The sequence below is a fragment of the Merops nubicus genome, unplaced genomic scaffold (assembly GCF_000691845.1).
Source record: "Merops nubicus isolate BGI_N331 unplaced genomic scaffold, ASM69184v1 scaffold3032, whole genome shotgun sequence".
NCBI classification, from domain to species: Eukaryota; Metazoa; Chordata; class Aves; order Coraciiformes; family Meropidae; genus Merops; species Merops nubicus.
In genome coordinates this window covers 42,661-64,266 of record NW_008595425.1, presented here as the reverse complement: position 1 = coordinate 64,266, position 21,606 = coordinate 42,661, and the positions used below count along the sequence as shown (strand labels likewise).

Below are 21,606 nucleotides of genomic sequence, written 5' to 3'. Positions count from 1 at the left end.
CGGAGCTTCACGGGACACCGGCTCCGATGGGGGACATGCCAAGCACGGGCCCCGGCTCACCCGGTGTTTGGGGCGCTGGCGACGGGCACCCACCCCTGGGCATGCTGCGACCCCCCACGGCCACCTTGGCAGCATCGGAGGCTGATGCCGCCGGACATCCTCGGAAACCAGGTTCCCAACAGGGCGTTTCGGGCTCTGCCAAAGCCTCAGCAGCAGCAGAGGATGAGTGGCATGATGCCAAAGACGGTGGCTCAGGCGGATGTGTCCGTTCAGGCCCGTGGACTGAATCAGGCTGTGGAGTCCCTAGCTGTATCACATCAACCCACGTTCAAATTAGCGAACCAACCCAGATGCAATAATATTAGCACATATGCTGCAAGCTACGCCACTGGCATTCACACTGTCACTTCTGTGTGGGTGAACGTTTAATTTCCCGTGAGAAACATTCCTTACAGTTACTGGCAGGTTTTTGTTAGACATCAAGCCTGTTACACCGTTAGTGCAGACAGCATATTAAACTGTCTGCGCTACTACACAAGCTTGCATCAAAGAACAAATTGGGCTAACGTTTAGAGTTTGCAACACTGCTGCCATCAAGCTCCCCCAAAGGTGCTCCTGCCTGACTTCCGGTGGCTTCACAGGGCAGGGCGTGAGAGAACCCGAGGCTGCAAGCTCCCTGGGGAACAGAGCCAGGCAGGGCTAATGGCATGGGCCACAGTTTGATGGCACCTGAGCTGCAAACCAAAGCTGAAGCTGGGCAGCTAGTTCCAGTGGCAGAACCAGCTGCAGGATCATGCTGAACATCACGGAAGGATCAGCATCGACCCTGGTTACGGCCAGGCACTTTATAGACTCATGTTGGTGAGGAAGAAACTTCCTGCAAGAACTCTCATTTGCTAAGTAAATTGTTCAAAGAACACATTGAGAAACAGTCACCAGTGGGGAGAATCAGGGCACGAACGTGACCTGAGTGGGGATGTTGGGCACCTTAGAGCGCATCTGGCACAAATAAAATGGGAAAAGCTTGGTTAAGAGCCAAGACAGACAACAGTCATAGTTTTGTTTCCATTTATTAATCTGCCAGTTGAAATCCACATGTCTGTTTAGTAGGCTTTGGATACAATTTTAAAGTAACTCAGAGGCTCACAAATTTTAATTATAAAAGCACTAAGCATCTAATTATTTTTCCATTTAGGTCATGCAGACTCTACATATGCTATGTAGATATCATCCATTGATGGTTATTTAATCTGCCCCCAGCACCCTACTCTTCAGGGTTCTCAGTTTTATTTATCACTTGCTCCTGTCTTTGAGGAATTCAACTTTACACAAGTCTCAAGGGTCAGACTGCTGTTGCAAGGCAACCCCAAATGTCAGTACTAGTTTTTAAATATGGTATCCTTACAGGAGACAACAACAAAAACAAGAACAACCACCATGAGCAGAATCTTATATGTAAAAAGCAAGGGAAAATTAGAAGTTTAGTAATTATAGTACAGTTCAGAGTATAATATATGTATTTATGAAAGTATTGCTAATATAGTTTCAGTATTTCACCATCAGTAATAAAATATATTTCTAACCTGTCATTGTTATTAAGAACATAAGTATTGTACCAGCACTCTACTAGCTTAAAAAATATATATGGTTACTGAAAGGTTACTTTTTCCCCCTCCTTCTCTAGTAGCTGCAAGGGCTCCCTTGGCATGTGGATATTCTACTACAGTACAGTTACAAGGCTTTGTAATCATCTTTAACATCAAACCATACTAATTGGCACAGACTGTGTTAGCTTTTGCACACAAGGCACAATAAATCCAGGTTCACATATTAACTATTCATAAATACAGTATTTCTCACTTAGAGATACATTGCAAAGCTACAGAACAGAAACAGCAGTTATGTTCTTCTTTCAGAATGTTCAATACTTTTGTTCTTGAGTTGATTACATAGCCCAGTTTCATTTTCAGATGACCTAATATTAATAGTCGACAAAGGAATTGTCATGTGGGGGAAAGAGGGTGTGAGAGACTGAATACTAAGGAGGCCTTCACCAATTACATATTCAAAACATATCAGGAAAAAAAAAAAAAAATAAAAATTGTGAACTTTAGATTTCTGTGTTGGGCTGGCCATGGGGAAATAGTTTATTAGAAGATTTACTTAAGTCACTTCTTTAAAAATAAAAATAAATGAACTTTTACTGCACTTATAATATTTTAAATTAACCCTTATACTAAATTCTTGGCCAAAAGGAGTTCTAGTATTTGGACAACAGCCTCTTCTAAAACTGATACCGTTTGCTGAAAAATGTTTAACTGAATGTCAGTTTTGGTGGCATTTTCCCACAAATGTCTAGAGGGACCTCTGTCTAATTTGAGGCTGTTGGGAATATTTCACCTCTCCTGGGTTTGGATGTGCATCCTGCCTGCGTCCCTGTTCTGCAGCAATTAGAGGCTCACACAGGAGTGCATCATCTACCTCTGCTTTGGTTTCCATGGAGAGATTTCCACCAAAATCCTCTTTTATTCAGTCTAGTGTTACCTTACCATATACGTTTCTTTTCCAATACTTATTAGGTAGATTTTAATTTCAATTATAGTCACATAAGACCAAAGCAACTCCAGTTCACTTCGGTGGAATTATCCTGGATTTACTCTATGATAGCTTTGATCAGAATCTGATCTCTTGGTTTTTTTTCTGGATGGACCTGGTTATATATTTCACATATAAAGCACTGGTCTGTCTCATAAAGAAGGCATAAGTCTTCTCTGGTTCCTAGATTGTGGTGTTTTCATAATACAAAAACTGTAAAATCATATCAGTGTGAACTATATGTGCTACCAATGAACAGTGTTTCCCAAGTCATGAGAACTGAATAATGCTGTTTTAAAAACTAAGAAAGGAGACAACTGCCAGCAATTTCTGCTCTCTTCAGTCTGCCAGCCTCCAGCATTGTGCTACTGCAGAAAAGGCTGGTTTTGTAGTGGTTCTGATGGAGAGAACGATGCTATCAAAATTTCTATACTGTAGCTCAGAGTAGTGTCCTGTGGAATGACTCAGTCACCTGCTTGAGTATTACTTGTTTTGGCCAGATGTATTTGTCATCTCTTGCTTAATCTGTTATCTGTGAAATCAATTCCTTGAAGAAATAGTAATCAGCTTTTCCGTCTGGATGAGTAACAGCCAGCAGCTGGCCTTACAGAGGGGCAGTATGCCATCACCTCCCCCCTTCACATAGCTTGGCCGGCTGGAAATGAAGAGCTTGGCCAATTTTTCCTAAGCCTTGGGATTCCTGTACATCTTTTATGTACCACTTGCATGCCCATTCCTACGAATCCTTCCCCTGTTTGCCCTGCAAAAGTGAGGTGATTAGGATTCCAGAAAGATCTATCTGTCTCATAGTCAACTTCCTTAATCTCTTCCGGAAAGATGACGGGTAGGAGCAGACTCTGTGCTAAAGTAACTGTCCTGGTGCACGTTTCATGGTCTACTTGCCAATTCCTAAAGGTAGGAATTATACTTGCATGGGGCGGAGGAAAAAAGTTGAATAATTGTGCAAGTTGCCCAAGATGCATTAGAAGTTCTAAGCAGCAAAATCAAATGATTAAAAAAAAAAAATGCAAATATAGACATGAATCCTACAGATTATTTTTCTTGGATCAGCTATTTATTTTTTTCTTATTTACATGAAAATAACTATCTGGAATTTATGTTTTCAAAATGGCAGAAGTACTTATTGAAGTCAGTGTTTCTGACTTATTTCACCCCTTTACTGTACCTGCCTTTGACAGGATGACCTATCGATGGTTTGTGTCAAGTACACATAATTTGACTTTTTCTAAAGGTTAATTGTTTTTAATATTTTCACATTCCATGCATCAATGTTAATAGAAGAAAACCACTGATGGGGGCACCACAACCTGTTTTGGGGGTTAGTTAGCTTAATTTCTACTTTTATTGTAACATGTTACCTTGTCTGTTAACTAATTTGAGAAATGAAGAGTAACATTTTTTGCCATCTTATTTCTTAGCACATTTTGTCAAAGATTTATTACAGAACAAAGGAAGCAGAGTGGTAGGCATAAAAATAAATAAACTCTATTTCACAGAACATATCTTACAGATTATTTTCAGGTAATCACTGCTTATAACAACTTGGCTAAAAAACATATAATACCAGGTATCACGTGGCTTTCGACAAAAACTTTTAAGAAGGAGTTTTTTAAGAGGCCTCATTATGAATGATCAAAGTGAAAACCAATAGCTAGCATAACCTATTTGCTGAGATTTGACAAAGTGTCTCTTCTGAAAGCAAACCCTGTAGGAGAAAGTAGAGAACATGCCATAAGGATGGTTAGCGTTCATTTAGTGCTCTTCCCCCCGCCCCGATCTGGCTGTGTAATGGAGGAAGCCTTGCAGTCCTCACTTCATTTACAAGATTATTCCAGCAAGCGTGTCATGAGATGATAGTGCCCCAAATCACGACAACATTTGGGTGTGCCTGTTTAGCTAGGACCTAAATAGTATTATAACCAGGTTACTGAGCTTCCCCCAACTTAGATTCTTTCTGAAGTCATAGCATTGTTGTATTAATTGTGAAGAAATGGGTGGGTGTGCTAGAGATTAATGGGGACAATGTAGGGTGCATTAACCCTTCCACTTCTGTCATCTGATTCAATAAATGCTGTTGATTACAAACTGGTAAGAAATGACAGCAAGAACCCCCGTGGTTATGTGCATCCTGGAAACAGGCAAGATGAAACTACAGTACAGAGAAGGAATGACTAAGGTTACAACACAACTTGCTGGCAAGGATTTTGCTGCTGCAGCTAGGCTAATTATATACATGTTATATAATGTTATATACAACAGGGTTTATATTTCTTTCCTTCATAATTTGTCGTTCCCACCTGCCCCTAAAATAAAACCTGGCAACACAGAGAAAGTCAGTTAATTACCTCCTCCCCACTGCTACTTCACTGCTTTTACTATTGGTGGTGGTTTTGCTCCCATGTTTTCAGAAGATCAGTTGCCAGCTGTGAGATGTGCTGCCAGGCAAACTTGATGTGGGTGGATTCCACTGCGCGGGAACAAATGGCAAAACGTAGCACGAATTTCTCTCGCAGGTGGCACGGGACCAGATGAATCTTCTTGGCCTCATTTATACTTTTAAGAAGTGCCTTATTTAGTTCATTTGAGCCCTGAAATCATTGTAATTCAATGGATATGGTGAGGAATTTCAGAAGCAAGTTTGGAATACATAAATCCCACCAAGCAGTCAAACCCAAGTACCACCAGTAACGTGCAGCCACTTTCCCATCTCTCAGTGCTCTGCCATCAAAGGATTAGGAAAAGATGACAGCACAAGAGATAGTTTTTCAGTCACAAAGAGATTTATGGATTAACTGGGGTTTAGAAGCAGTGTTCACACTGGGGCATTTGTGATAGCTGACTGCTTTTTTGTGACCTCAGGTCATGCTATATAGCTTCCTGTAAAAGCATTCACTATTGCAACCATTTCATTACGCTTAGGTTAGATCTAATCAAACAAACATGGGAGGAAGTTTTGTAATGAACTATACTACCATTTGTAAAACAAACCTCCCAGTCTTCACTTAAGCATGACTGCTGTGAGAGAGCCTTTTGAATATGAAGTTGGAACTCTTACCCTTAAGAAACAGTTAATGCTAACATGGCATAAATAAGTTTCATCTTACCAGTAGAAACCCTAAAAAGGTATTTGCCTCAAGTTCTTTAGGAAGTGTCCATCACAGAATCATACAGAGTGGGTTTTGGGGTGTGGATATCAGAAATGTGGTAAACTGACCCTCCAACTGCAAGTGAACAGTCTTCTGCATTCTGGGGAACACAGATATAAAAGTTAAATATCTTGCAGTAACTCCGAGGGCTTCTGCATGCATGCAGTATTGAATTTTATCTCCTTTTATACAGTACTTTGTTCTCCTTGTGCCCAAATAATGAATGTGAGGATCTCTCTTAAAGCAGCTGTACACTTTCAATATCAAATCTCAAAAGACATAGGACTGCAGGGAGGAGTACTGGAACCTGTTTTGCAGGTTAATCTAATGTTGAATCAGTGGTTTTCCTTGTTCATGTCTGTTTAGCATTTGAGAATAAAACAAAAAGATGTCATCAGATTTAAAAAAAAAATAAATTCAATTGCTTTAAATGAAGAGAATGAAAGAAGGGATCTCAAAAATCCTGGGATTTTTGTCTGACTTAGCAGCACAGGATGAAATGCTAGCTGTATACCTTTAACATTCTTTGTTACCCAAATTGAAGAACCTATCTGTCTAACTTTTATGTCAGCAGACTGAGATGGCTTCAGCTTTGCTGGGCAGTTTGCCGTAATAGCATAGGATATACCATGTTGATTGTGAGTGCTATAATTTTATTCTTTGAGGAAGTATCTTAGCTATTGTACAGCCTTTATTCTTTCTATTACGCTGCTGGCAACACAACATTGCAAGAGATGCTGAGAGCAACTGCACTTGTACCACAGCGTGTCCTTACTGAACACTGACTACAGTGAAAGTCTCAAATAGACAAATCTGTCTGTTCAGCAGCAGATTTGTTACTGTAGCACCATAGGTCTTCTTGAAAACATTCATGTTATAAAGCACATTCTCTCAAATTTGTGCAGTTGTGACTTGGCTACTTAGCCTTTGCCATATAAAACCAAAGCATAAGGGGACACAGTTTCCTATTGGCACTGAGGATAAACATATTATTCTCATGTTTTTGGACTGTCTTTGAGTTAGAGCTGAACCCAAGTCAAAACCTTGTTCTGACAGCACAGGTTATTAGGAAATTTGGACGAAAGCTGGAAATCCATGGCTTAGCCTTTGACATCTAGAGATATTTATGCAATTTGAATCTTCCTAACTAAGAAAAAGACCAGCCTTGGTCTTTTGCTAGTCCCTACCCATCATGGGTCAGACACTGGTAACAATGGTATAAAATGATGATCTTTGCTTTTAATATGAAAGGCACAGCACTAACTTTTAGGCAATGCAAGTGGTTTTATGATGTTAAGTTAATGCCTTTGGCAGGTGTAAGGGGAGGAAGGAGAAAGGTTTATGCATCTTTCTTCTGTTCTACTCTCACAGCTGTACCAAGGGGCTGCTCTGACACTCAGGTGTCACATCAAATTGAAGTTAGTAGTGACTAATCCTCTCCCAAAGCTCTGAGAAGCCAGCTCTGATCGCATTAGTCAGCTTCAATAAGTCAGTATTCTTAGCCCCTCAGAGAAATGACTAGCTCGACAAACAGGCCAAAAATTAACCCTCTGGCATGATACATTTGATGAAATAGTTATAATATGAAAGTCATAGATTATTAGTCCATCTGCTCAACAGTGTGAAAGGCAAAAAGTGAAAAGTCACAGCTAAGCAAAAAAAAAAAAAGGTTTCACAAGAAAAAGGAAAAAAATATCTCATACTTTTACAGCTGTGCAGCATTACAGTTCAACTCTCCTGTCCCGTAGTCCTACTGTAACTAAAAAGTTACAAGTATCGTGCTTCTAAGATGCATTAATTAAAGACATCACAGGAGCATTTTTGAAAGACTGATTTAAAAAGCAAATAAAGCTGCAAAAGGAACTATAAAACGCTCTTCATTTAAAAGCTTCTTAGTTTTGTTTTCTTTTTCTGGACTGGGAAGGCAAGCAATGAAAACACTGCTGTTTCAATATTGTTTTTCAGCAGAATCACATCTTTATTTTACAACTTTTCTGAAAGTTTCCTAGCTAGGCATCCAATATTTACCTCCTATTTTTAAAAAGTCTTTCCCTGTTGATCTGATTTCTTCTTCTGGATCATCAGGGACAGCAGAACAGATGTAGATGAACTAGTGGAATGATCAAAAGTGACAATTCTTGCATTGCTATGCTCTATTTCACCAGCGCTGTTCCTTTAAAGTAAATGTAGAGCACTGACTAGCAGCTGTCTCTGGACCTGCAAAATTAGTGTTTGCTCATTCCATGGGAGAAAGCAGACTACAACCAACATCTCGCTATTGAGCAATAAAAGCCACAGTACCTATTCCTCAAAATCTTTTAAAAGTTCTTGTTAGGAAAGAAATTATATTCAAATTTCCACTTCCTGGAAAAACTCCACATTCTGCACTTTGTCAGATCCCCTAGCAACAGATCTTATTTTTTGTTTTCTTTTAAAAACATAAATTCAAGCAAAACCATTTTCCTGCTCCAGAACCTATACCACCATTACCTTATTGTCAAAGATTCATTGGCTCCGTCAGCCAATTGCATCAAAGTCAGGTACCTGGGGCAACTGAATGACTCAGAAAGCAATTTGTGAGAAGCAGTAATACCACACTACCCAGAAGGAGCCAAGATGTGCTTCTGATCCTTCAGAAAAGCTAAAAGCTCATTTAGGTATCATGTGAACAAGAAAACACCAATGCTGTTGTTATTATTATTGCTTGGTGTCCATATTCAGTGTCACAATACAGCCTTTTATAGAGGCTTCAGTTGCAAGCTCCTCTATTAAATGAGTTCTTTACCTAAAATAAGACTCTGATCCCCTTTTAATATCTGATTAAATGAATGAGCCATCACAGCTACTGCAGCTCTTATGCTCTGACTGCAAAGTGAATTTTCTGTTGGGCAAGGTCTATACATCAATACAGTTGGAACTTAGAGATTTTGGGGAACAGAAGGCTAAGAGGGGAAAAAGGATCATGTTCAGCAAAAAAAAAAAAAAAAAAAAGCAGACCAGGGCCAAGAGCAGCTGGGAAGCTGACCTCCCATGCAGCCTGTTCTTACTCTTTTTTATATCAATTTGCCTGATTTGACTGTAGGATTTTATAAATGAAAATGTATTCTCTAAAGAAAACAACAAAAAAAGTCTTTACTATGCTAATCTTCATCCCTGATAGTCATTATATATATATTAAAAAATTGGATATTAAATATACACACATATAAAATTTACTTGACAAGAAACATGTAATACACACATCACATACAAAAGCCTAGGGAAATACATTAAAACAATCATCTCCATCAAAGCACATCAAGCACAGAATATAACAGTCATCTTGTATGACTAGACAGACCTTAGCTTGCCTTGACTATCCATTTCCATACTCTAATATGCTTGAACTGTCTTCACCACTTGATTATTTTTTACCAAATTATCTTAAGCTTCTTTCTTTAATCTGCCTTGATCTACATGAACTCCCTTTACTTTCCTTAAAAAATAATTAACTACAAAGATTATACTCAATTACAGGTTATTTTATTGCTATAAAACATGACAGAATAAATAGGAGGTCTTAGCTGCCTTACCTTCAGCCGAAAACACACTAGTCCCAAGACAACCTCTGCACAGATCTCAAATCTTTCATCCTGAAGGACTAAATGTTCAAACTGATGTGACAGCCTGATGTGCTGCAAAGAGAAACATAGCATGTACATTGTATAAATTTGATTCATCAAGAGAAAAGATGTGCTAAATTGTTTCCACTTAATCTCTTTTCTCTGTTCCCTCTTTTGAAATGTGGTAATATTCACGTATTGCCATCTGTTTATGTCAACTGACATCCTGTTTTTGGCTTCCAGAGACTGCATTGAGCTGTTACTTTATTAGTAGCCTAGTCTATGTCGGGCAGTACTAGCCTGTTTCTTAATGAAACATTTAGGCACAGGTTTATATGATACCATATCAATAGTAAATGATCATAATAATTCTTCGGGTTTTCCACCAGTGTCAGTTTTTGCTGTGAATGGCTAAAGAGCTATTGTGTGGAAGCAGGAGATGCACTGATATAGAGAGAAAACAATCACTATTCCAGTACAGAATAAGCTGAAAGACACACTTTTTGGAATAGTTCATTTAATACGAAAATAACTGTGAAGAAGGGGAGAACTTGCTCACTCTTCAGATCTGGGTGCTCATGTTCAGTTGGAAAGTAAAGTGATGGCAGTGTAATCAAGAAAATAGGTAGCAAATCTCAGCTAACGTGTTCAGAAGTTACTGTGGAAAAAAGAATTACATTCCACACCAAGCCAGAGCAATTATTTTGAAGCATAGGAAGTAAGTGCTCTTCCAAAATCAAACAAATGGGAAAAATGCCAACAGCTAGGAAGTCTTAACATCACTCAGTGATGCCTGCATAATCATAGTACATTTTGTTTTCTTCCAAACAGAAAATGAATTCAAAAGCACATGGAAAAAAAGAATCCATATTCTCTTCAGGTACCTGCATCAGTTTACTGCTCACTACCCTACAAAAAAGATGTTTAAAAGTTCCTTGGCTTTTATATATTTATGATTTCAAATAATTTAAAAACAAACAAACAAACAAACAAACAACAACAACAAAAAAACTAATAAGCTAATATATTCTCCTTCTTTTCTACTTTGCTGTTTTGCAAGTTCAAAGACAGATATCAAACAAAAATGAAACTTTTCACTTTGGGCCAGGATTAGACATGGAATGCTTCATCTCACAGGAACTTCTTCCAAAAGGGCAAGAACAAGGCAAAACAGAAATTACAGAAAAAAAAACAAACCAAACTGACACACTTTGCAACCTTAATCATAGCTTTCTGATGTTTGTTGATTTCTTAAAATAGGGAAACATTGTTTATATTGAATCAAAACATTGCTTCAAAACCTTCATATTGGGCTTACTAGTACCCTATGCAACCAGCCAATCTTACTGTTGTTACCACTTCCTCTCTGCTGCTGTTACATCCATTTATCCTCTCTCTCTAAAATTAGCCTGAAAGCTCTTTTAGTTGGGAATGAGATCAATAAAACGCCCAATCCTTTCCAAGGTATTTAAATGTTCTGCTAACAAAAACAGCATGAGTTTACAGCTATGAAAACTGACTAATAGTATTTGTATACATACAGATACATACATGCCTAAGCCTATGGAAAACATATGTGAAATATGCATATGTGTTGTAATGATCTTTTACTGTCTCCTCCTGTCCTCATGTTCTATAGCTTTGACCAAACTGATAAATTTTACACAGCTCTGCAAAATTTCACTGCATATACTACGTCTTGTAAATCAAAGCCCTAAAAAAAAAAATCATGTTCAATGAGATGAGAATTTCACAAATGTTCAGCTGAATGTAACCACCGACTGAAATTAATCTGGGTAAGAACTGAATAAAACAAAAAATTAAGATTCGGCTTCCTGTGAGCGATTTGTACAAGAAAACTCCAGACCCTTGCTGTACACTTAGGTCCACTTTTTCTCTAAAGGATTTTTCATTAATTTGAAAGAAATAAATGTAAGGAAAAATAGAGAGCATTCAGTAAAACACTAATCAACATTTTGGAAGTATTTTATGCATATGTCTGGATGCAAGTACTGTATCCAGTGTCTAAACAAGTGGGAATAATTTGTATTGCCACTTGGGGGCACCAGGTGTTTTGGATTATACAGAACTAGAAAGGCAAGAAAGTGGATATTTAACTGACATTTCACCTGTAATAGCTTTGCCTAACACACCTACCCAAGGCCCTGCACCTTTGAATTATAAGCTGTTATCCTGAATTGCTTTTACAATGATTGTTGCAATCAAACATAATTAAACCAAATAAAATTAAGCATTACTGAGCCTTGAAGTTCAAACTCTAAAGCCAAAAAAAACAAAAGGCTTTTAGGTATCACACCTGCCTCTACGAGTCCAAGAGCTGTACCCACATGCTGGGTGTGAGTGTGGCAGTAACTCACAGGAGGACGTGTGGCTTTAGCACTTCAACTTTTCAAGGCAGGCAAGTAAACAGTGAAAATGAAGTCCTGTTGAGGGAACTGCCATCACTTAAGCTTTAAAAATTATTTTAATATCCCTGTTATATAACATAACAGAAAAGTGGATGTATGCAAACCAACTCACACTGTTTCTAGCACTATCATTTGGATAATCCATTTATCATGTGCATTCCCAAAGAGGAATCACATGAACTGTGTCAGTGACCTGAAAAGTCTTGTTATATAGGAACAGTGTACGAGCCCTTCTCTTTACTGTGAAATTTAGCAGACTGAAGAAGCTTGGAATGAATTTTTGTGTATTGATATCTATCTCAGGTAAATAGCCATTGCTCTGCTGCAGTGAGAGGGTAAACAAGAAAGGCATCTAATCTACTTGGTTATTCAGGATTAAGGGAAATATATAATCACTAATAGGAGCAGTAAACTTGTGAGGCATTAAGACATGGTTACTTTAAATAAAAAATCTGTGTATGTATAAATATAAATGCTTCTGCATTGAGGTATTTAAATGAATTTGGACTTTGGGGCAAAGCCTTCAAGAACTAAAATAGTTTCTGATTAAAAGGAGCTTCTCTGAAGTATCAGAGTACATTAATATGTATATGCAAATAAGCCTACCAGTCTCACCTTGATCACTTCACACTTTTCCTCCTATAGATTTCACCTCTCTGCCTGCCTTAGTGTGCATCTCACTACACTCAGAAGGAAAATGCTGTCCAAAGAGTCTTCTCAACAGCCACTTGGACTGTGCAACTCCCCAGCTGAAATGATATCTCTGGCATTGCTGTTCTGTACAGTCCCAGTTTCTTGGTGTCTTCAGTAAATTTTTAATGGAATTCATTATCCTCGGTGAAGAAAGAAGGCCATACTACACTGATTTTTTCTGGTCCTACAGAGGATTCATCTGAGTCAGAATGTTCATGTGGATCACATAAAAAAAATCAACTGCTAAATTTCTCAAATTATTTCTGAGCTCTTTGAGAGGACTTAAACCAACAAAGGAGATGGTCCAGCAGTTTGCAAATGGGCAAATTTACAAACCGACCACTTACAAATGGGCCATTTGGGTTTCATACTTAATACTGACTCTGAGTGGTTTGGACTCAGTCCAGAAGACTGTTATTGTTGTTGGTTTTGCCCTCTTGGTACATCTCCTCTGTGGCTTTGGGACTTACCTCCAAAATTTCTATTTTTCTCTCCCCACATCCTTTAGAGATGACTGTCCTCCCCTTTACCACTGCTTTAAAAACTATACTTTGTAATTGGTTAATGTGGGAAAACAGTGCGTAACTGGAAGGTTTAGAAAACAAAAAAAAAGTTGCTGTCTTTAAATCCAAGTCACACAGTCTCATCTCCCAGGAATATTTTAGTTCCTAAATGCATTCCTCAGTACCAGCACATGCCAGGTTGCAGTGCTTATTTAGCCATTTTAATGCAGACCTTAAGGCTGCAAACATAAATATTTTTTCTTAAAACATACGAACAAAGAGGAAAAAAAAAAAAAAGAGACACAAGTGGGTTTTTGTGGCAATTTACACCCAGAATAAAAAGAAATGTTTAGATATTTGCAGACGTCTTTAGTCTTCCATATAGAAGCTTGCTAATCACACAGCAAATAGGATGGCTTCTTAAGCATATCCTTCACAAGGATATGAAATTTCCCTTTTACATCATGTCAGGAACTCATCACTATTGAAAATCTCAAATAACTTTGTAATTAACACCTGGTTGCACAAAAGCAACCTAACTAGAAGTCTATAAACACTGGATAAATCTTCCTACAATTTGCTATTACTTAGGAGCTGAAATGTCTTTTAAAATATATTTTTCTACCTGATCACAGTAACTATATCGGGATTTTTATGAACTCAGAAAGGAATTGAAAACTTAGGTCTCAAATCTGTCAGTAGGGCCCAGCACTGCAATCTGCACAGGCATGCCTCAGCCGCTACGTATAGCACATATGCTCTATATAGCATGAACAGCAGTGACGTGTCCTACACACAGACATGCTGACGTATGAAACTACGTGGTGCATGACTGATACATCCCAAACGTAGGCATCCCCTTCCCCAGGCTCCAGCCCAAGGAGCTGCTTCAAACCTCTATTCTTCTGCCTGACTCTGTGGTCCTTTCCCTGGGGCAAATCCTTAATAACACAACAGAGAGAGAGCACTTCTTCCTGCTTCCCCAGCTCCAGCCACTCAGCTCTCCACCTGAAGGCTGCAATACCTGCTTCTGCCACTGCTCCTAGGTCTCCTTTTCTACCTACGTCCACTCTACCACGCACTGTAATAAAATGCAGATTTAGAAACAATTCTGGCAGCTAGTGGGACTCCCTTAAACCCCAGCTAAACGTCCCAAGTACACAAGATAAAGAACCAGCTATTCTCTTCAAGGCCTGCCCTTGCCAGCAATAGGAATATAAAAAGCTGTTATTTGCCAGACACTGCAGTGTGTTCAGAAGCAAGCAACCTTTCAAGGCTGAGCAGTGGGATAAGCAATGTCAAAGTGAAGTTAAGTTAAATTCCAAATTACTCTTCATTTGGTAACTTGTCTATAGGTTTGAAAATATAACCCAGTGTCAGGCTGTTTTACATACTTAATTACTACACTACTAAAAGAAAAGTTACCACAATATATCTGAAACCCACAATACTACCTGAGAAAAGAGGAAAACATGCAAAGTATGAAACATTTACAGTTGTTATTTTGTAGCTACTGATATAACTTTACCAGCATGTCTGCAGACTCAAAAGAGAGATCTTAAATTCTGCTAGAATGCAATTATTGCTTGAAATTTAAGTTCAATGGAGAATTGCTGGAGATAGAAGTGACATTTTTTTTTTTAAAGCTACTTTGGAACCCACTGAGTTTAATCAGCATTTATCTGGGGAGGTGGCAGAGTGTCAAGAAGAAAATAACTTCATAGTTCCAGTTTGACAGATGTATACAGTGAGCCAAATTCTGCACGTATATTAGGGTTTTGCTTTGGAGTCAGTACCTTTATGAAAAGATTTATTTGCTCAGCCTTTCTGAACTGTGTTGTCAAAGGAAATAGTAAAAATTGGTCTTCAGCCTACGATTATAGGATGACAAGCACTTTTTAGCTGAACAGTCTGGGAAACAAGGAAAAACAAGGGAACTTTTTGAATGTGAATACTGACCTGTGGAAACTAACCTGATAAAAGGCCATGTAACTGATATGAGGCTTTCAACCCTCTATTTTCCCAGTGAAAGATTTAGCTCTACTTTAAAACTTAGCATCATATTGAAATAATTGCAGTTTCCAGAAATCTAACTTGAGAGAGAATCCCAGTAGAAACTGTGATGGTAGCCTAGTAAAGCAATAAAAATTGTATCAATTTTTCATTGGAAAGCTGCCAGGCAGAAAGGGACCTGGGGATGCTGGTGGACAGCCAGCTGAACATGAGCCAGCGACGTGGGCAGCCAATAGCATCCTGGCCTGGATCAGAAACAGTGTGGTGATGCCGTTTGGGGTCAGGGCAGCCCTCAGAATCGTAACAGATGCTCTCAGTTAACCCTTTCCCCTCCCCCCAAAAGGGAAAAAGAAAGGGAATAAGGGAGAGAGACTTATTATGACTTATGTGGCCAGCAGAGGAAGGGAAGTGATCGTGCCCCTCACCTTGGCAGTGGTGAGGCCACAGCTTGAGTACTGGGTTCAGTTTTGGGCACCACAGTATAAGAAGGACGTGGAGGTGCTGGAGTGGGTCCAGAGAAGGGCGACAAAGCTGGTGAAGGGTCTGGGGAAGATGTCTTATGAGGAGCAGCTGAGGGAACTGGGGTTGTTTAGCCTGAAGAAGAGAAGGCTGAGGGGAGACCTTGTCACCTTCTACAACTGCCCGAAAGGAGGCTGCACTGAGGTGGGTGTTGGTCTCTTCTCCCAGGTTACAGGGCACTTGGGGACATGGTTTAAAGGTCATGGCAGTGTTGGGTTGATGGTTGGACTTGATGATCTTAGAGGTCTTTTCCATCCTTAATGATTCTATGATATGTATCAGATTGCCACAAGGATGACAGAACATCAGGACTGCCACTGTCATCGACATTTATTTCTGAAAGCTTCATCAAAGATAGAAATCTAATTTTGATATTTGTAGAGTCAGTTGAAACTTATAATGTGATAAAAGTGAGAAGCAAAGAGGGTACCCTTCATCTCAGAACCTTTCCAAATCAAAAGACACTTCTTCATGCAGTGATTTTATGACTTTCTTAGGAAGTAATCTGTTTAGTACCACAATAGAAAGGAATGTGTCTGCAGGGAGTCTGGCATACTAGATCAGACCCTTAGCTAGTGGATATTTTTTATAAATATTTAGAGCCAAGTCATAGGTCTCCCCTCACTAGAAGTTTCCCTAAACTTCATAAAGATGAAAGGTAAGCTTGAATTTTACTTTATGGTACAGAGGAATTATATATGTAATTCAGGCTGGCGCCAGATGTGATTTTTGGTGATAAAAAAATTCCTTCTTTTTACATCAAGAATAAACTTAGTACTTATCCATAACAATGTTAACAAACTGTAAATGGTACACATTGGTTTGTTGGTTTGTTTTTTTTTTTTAAAATGTATTTTAAACAGGAACAAAGAAGCAGCAGAGGTAGACATACCAAATAAATTACTGTATCCCGTAATCATAATCTAAACATGCTACCAGTGCATGCACATTAATAAAATAATGAAGTCATGAATAAACATATTTTTCCACAATAAAACCATGGATGTGCTCTGGCTTAATGTGAAAGGAAACTATGGTCCACATTGCAGAAATTCCAAATTCCTAGATTTGCCTCCCTTAAGGATAAACACAAAATGGATTTTTTTGTTTGTTTTGATGCTGCCGTGATACAAAATTGTGACACCACATGGGGTGAATGAGCAGCACCCCTATTGAAATGCACTCTCTAAAAGCTGTTGCCTGTGCTTTCTGATAAGTCATTGAAAGCAGACAGGTAGCCAGACCATTTTCCCTTGCTGTCCCACTACAGGTCACCCAAGAAAGCAAATTCCAGTCACCTTGCGGATGTGCTCCTGCAGCCCCCTCACCCCGTACATCCTCAGCACGAACCAGAGCTTCAGGGAGCGGAACCTCCTGCCCAGGGGGATTTGCCAGTGCTGCAAGCCAGGGAGAAGGGAGGGTATCCACGTTAGAAGTCACTGTTGCAGTGATACTGCAGAAACTGTATATTCTGCAATGATTCTGAAGTATACCACGTTGCCACATCCTATAGTCAGTTACTAGAAGAAGTGGTTCAAATAATAGTAGAAATGTCTAATCCTGGTTAACGCTCTGGTGTGGCAACTTAATACTCCAAATTTTGAAACTAAAATTGGTAAAGCAGGTTGGCTTCAGAATGGAAAGGTCAAAAAGCAAATGAAATTTTCTTTGTGCATCCTTAATTCTCAAAAGCTTTAGAAAAATAAGTATCTTACGAGCTCATGTACATTAGGCTGTTTACAGTTTGTCCTCTACAATGACAGGCCCATTTGCCATTTCAAAACAAATGTTTCTGGTAGTTAAAGAATAAAATAAATGCATTTATTTTTTAAAAAATGTATTATTCATGACATTAAATGAAAAAAAAAAAATCTCTAGGATATTTCTTTCCACTGTCTAAACCTTGAGATATTGCACATGCAAGACAATTTTGAGGAATTCAAATTCAGCTTGAGGAATCGTAACAATTCAGCAAGCTGCATCCTTCCTGGAAAGAAACATTAAGGTTTTGAGGTTTATGGTAGTAACGGAAAATAAAAGTCCTGAAAATATCATTATATAAAAGTAATAGTATTAATTATTACATTGATGCTGTACTTACCCGATAATCCGTTACAAGGCCTGGAAGTTAAAACAAAAAAGTTCAAAAAAATTGCTTCTTTACAACAGCCAAAGCCTTCAAACATCCTAACATTATTGAAAAAAGCTGTATCTTAGCTATCATGTATGTTTGCTACAAACTTCAGCAACATCAGTGTCAACAGCACTGCTAAATACCCAGAGTAGGATGCTTGGCAGCATGCAAAATGAAGGTGCTTGTAATAAGCTTCGTTCCTTAGCTAGTGAGAATATACCACTAACAAATGAAACAGTTTACAGGAGAAAAAACATAATTTTCCCTCCTGTTACACTGCAGATGCTGTGAAGATGATGTACTATATTTGTTTTCTTCCTTTAAGGAAAATAAGCAGTAGATAAAACAGCTATTATTAATTTTGCTTCAAACAGTTTGCAGACTCCTCAGACTCACTTCATCACTCATTCTCTGCTGTGAAATGTCACTGCCTTTACCCTAGTGAACTAGTAACACTTTTTAAAACAATCCACTTCTAACTACCTTCTATACTCATTCATGTATTTGCTAATAATTCTTCAACATGTCTATTAAGTGACTGGAAAATTTGACTAAGAATTGACATCTTCCTGCTTGGAAAAATAGTATTCTGCACTTTTTTATGGCTTGTCATTTGATGTAGTGAAATCTTCTTACTAACAGGGATTGACCAAGCCACAGAGCAGTCCACAGAAGAAAAGTAGAGGGGACAATTAGTAAACTTTTATATAGACATGCAGAATGAAGATGCATCTACCTTTTCTTTAAATCAGGTAATTAAACCAAATTCACAGTAAATGACATTGTAACTTAAAATTGCATTACTTGCAGTAAGTCAGTGACAGAGATTAAACTGACATAAAACTTAAAGCACTTTTCTGCAAAATATGGAATCACCTGCTTAGCTTTCTTACTGTGCTTCATTACTCTGCAGTGGAGTATACGCTTCATAGGAAAGCATGTACTTAAATTCTACATAGAACTGCAGCTTCTGAATTTGACCAGTCTATGTCATTTACATAATTCTTCAGCCTTTATATTTTCTAGGCATTAAAATAAGGCTGTATTTCTTGTGTTACAAGCCCTCTTGCCAACATTCTCTAATCTATGCAGCTAAAACAGGAAAACACATTGTTCTTCCTCCCTGCAACATATAGCAGTTTCTGTTCTAAACTTGGTTTCTTTAGCTTGCTATGTTATTTTCCAAATGAAAAAATAAAAGAAAACCACCACGACCAATAATCATTAACCTGTTCCTGGACTTCAAAAAATGACAATGGTTTTCTCAGGTTGGTAAAGAGGTAATTTCATAACATTGATATTCTGCATTGTAGCAGCCATTTTTATTTGATAGCTGCAAGGCTAGTAGCAAAGGAGTAAAGCAACTGGTGACAGATTAATAATCCTACACTCCTGTAAGGGGTGATTTCTAATGCTCCACAATGATGCCTTTCACAAGCTGTAAAGCAGAATGCAATCAATGATTAGTCCTTGATTACAAATCTTAGTCTTACATCTGTATTTAACCAGGAGGAATTGCATCATGGAAGCATATAGGGTGTTCACAATAGACTAAAAAGCTGCATTCTTCTAACACTACTAGGATTTGACCTATATCCTGGGTTGCCAGGCAAGCTAGTATAATCTTCCTGGTGTGGTGATGTAAATCACATAAAATTATAATTAATGGCAAAGTAAAGACTTTCCCCTTGGGGGCATACATAAGTGCCATAGGGATATTAATAGCAATTGCTCACAGATAGAGCTATTTTTCTGCTCATTTAAATTCTTGAGTGAGAGATGAGTGAGTTAAAAAATGCTACTTCATTTACCATGTAAACCATGATGGGAATTCTCAGACCTGAGATATAGTCAGAAAATAAGACTCTCCACTAGACAAGTAGTATTTCCCAGAGTGCTGACATCCAGGACATGTCAACATAAATCAAAGGGATAAATAGGGCCTGTAATAGCCTAGCACCTTTGCAAAACTGACCATGTTTATTGAAGGCATAAGTGTGGACTGGATTCAGTAGTTTAACTAGAGGCATTTGCATTTGAAAAGTGTTGTCCAGCTCTTTGGAAAATTGGTATCAAATGAGAATAGACCATAGAAAAATTTAGCATCAGTAGACTGCCAGTAATCAGCTACTCTCCTTGAAATCATTATGTACAGATTGTATAACATGATATCACAGCTTCTGAAGGCAAAATAAAGGCTGAACGTCTTATTACCCAAATAGAGAGAGAAAGTTTTTAGATCAGCTAGGTGGCCTTAATGAAAGCACCTAGTTTTAAGAAAGTTTTTACTTTCTTCTGGTGTTACTTAACCTGGGGAAGACCTAAGGTTCTCATATCAGCACTGTCAGTTTTCACAACGGCATATCTTCATTTTAGTTAAGCTTGGATTTTTTTCCCAAAAAGAAATATTCTTCACGTCTGTTAAGTAAAGCTGGTGTCTTAAGTGTATTTTCTATAAGTTGTGGCTTTCATAAAGAAAAAAAAAGGAAAAAAACACAGTATATTTTTTTCTTTTCTTAACAATTCTAGCCTTTGGAGAGTGAACCTCAGCTCCAGAGTCACTGCATTTTCCTGTGTATTGCACTATTCAATATTTGCATTGCTTGGAAATGTAGAAAAGGAACAAAATGCAAAATTCATGCCAGTTCAGGCTTAAGGCACAGCAATCCATTTTTCCTAGGGCTTTTTAGTGAACGGTGCAATGTTGGATGATATTAATTTAAATGTCGATGAGTTCACAGCCATAACAGAGAGAAGACAAAAGTACTCAGATATACTTCTGAACAGAGATCAGCACCAGTAACTACAGGAAAAACTGTAAGACAGAGTAAATGTTAAAAGCATCCGCATGTGATTTGCCCTCTTGAGAAGTTTATGATGGAACCTGCACCACATGTTGATGCTGCACTGCTGTGATCATCTTCACAATTAATCAGTTAATAACTGAATGTGTGAAAACAGGCTTCAGGATGGCAAATGCCACTGAGCAGTTGCTACTGCAAGGAGCAGCTTGAATCCATTAGGAGCTTTGCACAGGGCCTAAGATTTGTTAGTTCTTTGTGAGCATTTTGTGAAGAGCTTTCATGAGTGTTTTGTACAAGACAGATAGCCTGCACTTACTGCCTGCTCTACAATCAATGTGAGAACAAGAGACCAACGTGATAATGTTCCAGACGGCTATAACTCAGAGCACAGATACCAAACATAGCTCATCCCTTCTTTGTTGTTTCAGGAGTGTTTGCTCCTGACATGGGTTTTGAGAATTTGAATCAGAACTTGTGTGAATAGCTAAAAAAAGGTCACAGACTTTAGAAACTCTAAAACTAAATCAGATCTTGAAATCATTCTGGAGAAAAATATGCTGGGGAAGGCAGGATAAGGCTCTCTATACACAGTGCCAAATACTACCTTTATCTGACTTTTCCCAACAGAATTTTTCCAACACTCCTACAGAGTCAGTGGTAAGTCTGGAGCTGAGGAAATCCCAATACAAAAGTATTAATATAATACTTCATAGAACAGCTTTCTCTCCATTTCTTTTTATACTAACTATAATCTCACTAGACATGTGTTTGCACTTTAATAAGTTTGACTCCCTAGGGCACTCTCAAAGTGGAAATAGGCTCCTAAACAACTTAGGCAGTTTTAAGAATTTCAGTTTTTATCTGAAGTAATTTTTTTCCATTAAATATAAGTGCACAAACAAAATAATCCATTTAATTATAAAATTACCAGACTCTTGATGATGATGCTGCAGGTAAAGAGGTTCTAATTTAAAGGCACCTGTTAAATCTGATCTTTTTTTCACCCTGTGTAAAAAAAGAAAGAAATCGATTTGAGAAATCGATTTGATAAATTTCAGAATTAAAATTGAAGGGATTCAATTTCCACAAGAAATGAAGGCAAATTTAATGTGCCACTTTCAATGCTGTACTTGCAAGCAGATAAGTG

At 38.2% G+C, this 21,606-nt stretch overlaps 1 protein-coding gene across 5 annotated transcripts in view; it reads right to left on the bottom strand.

The window, feature by feature from the left end:
* Window positions 1-4,755: 4,755 nt before the first annotated feature.
* The window catches only part of DDC (dopa decarboxylase (aromatic L-amino acid decarboxylase)), a 58,038-nt gene continuing 41,187 nt past the window's right edge, over window positions 4,756-21,606 (bottom strand). For all 5 annotated transcript variants that reach the window (XM_008936027.1, XM_008936029.1, XM_008936031.1 and 2 more), the window contains 5 exons: window positions 21,388-21,464; window positions 17,623-17,642; window positions 16,820-16,918; window positions 9,335-9,436; window positions 4,756-5,204 (listed from right to left, as the gene is read on the bottom strand). In XM_008936027.1, coding sequence (XP_008934275.1) covers window positions 4,992-5,204; window positions 9,335-9,436; window positions 16,820-16,918; window positions 17,623-17,642; window positions 21,388-21,464 — 511 coding nt within the window. In that variant the 3' untranslated portion in view covers window positions 4,756-4,991. The remainder of the gene's footprint in view (window positions 5,205-9,334; window positions 9,437-16,819; window positions 16,919-17,622; window positions 17,643-21,387; window positions 21,465-21,606) is intronic.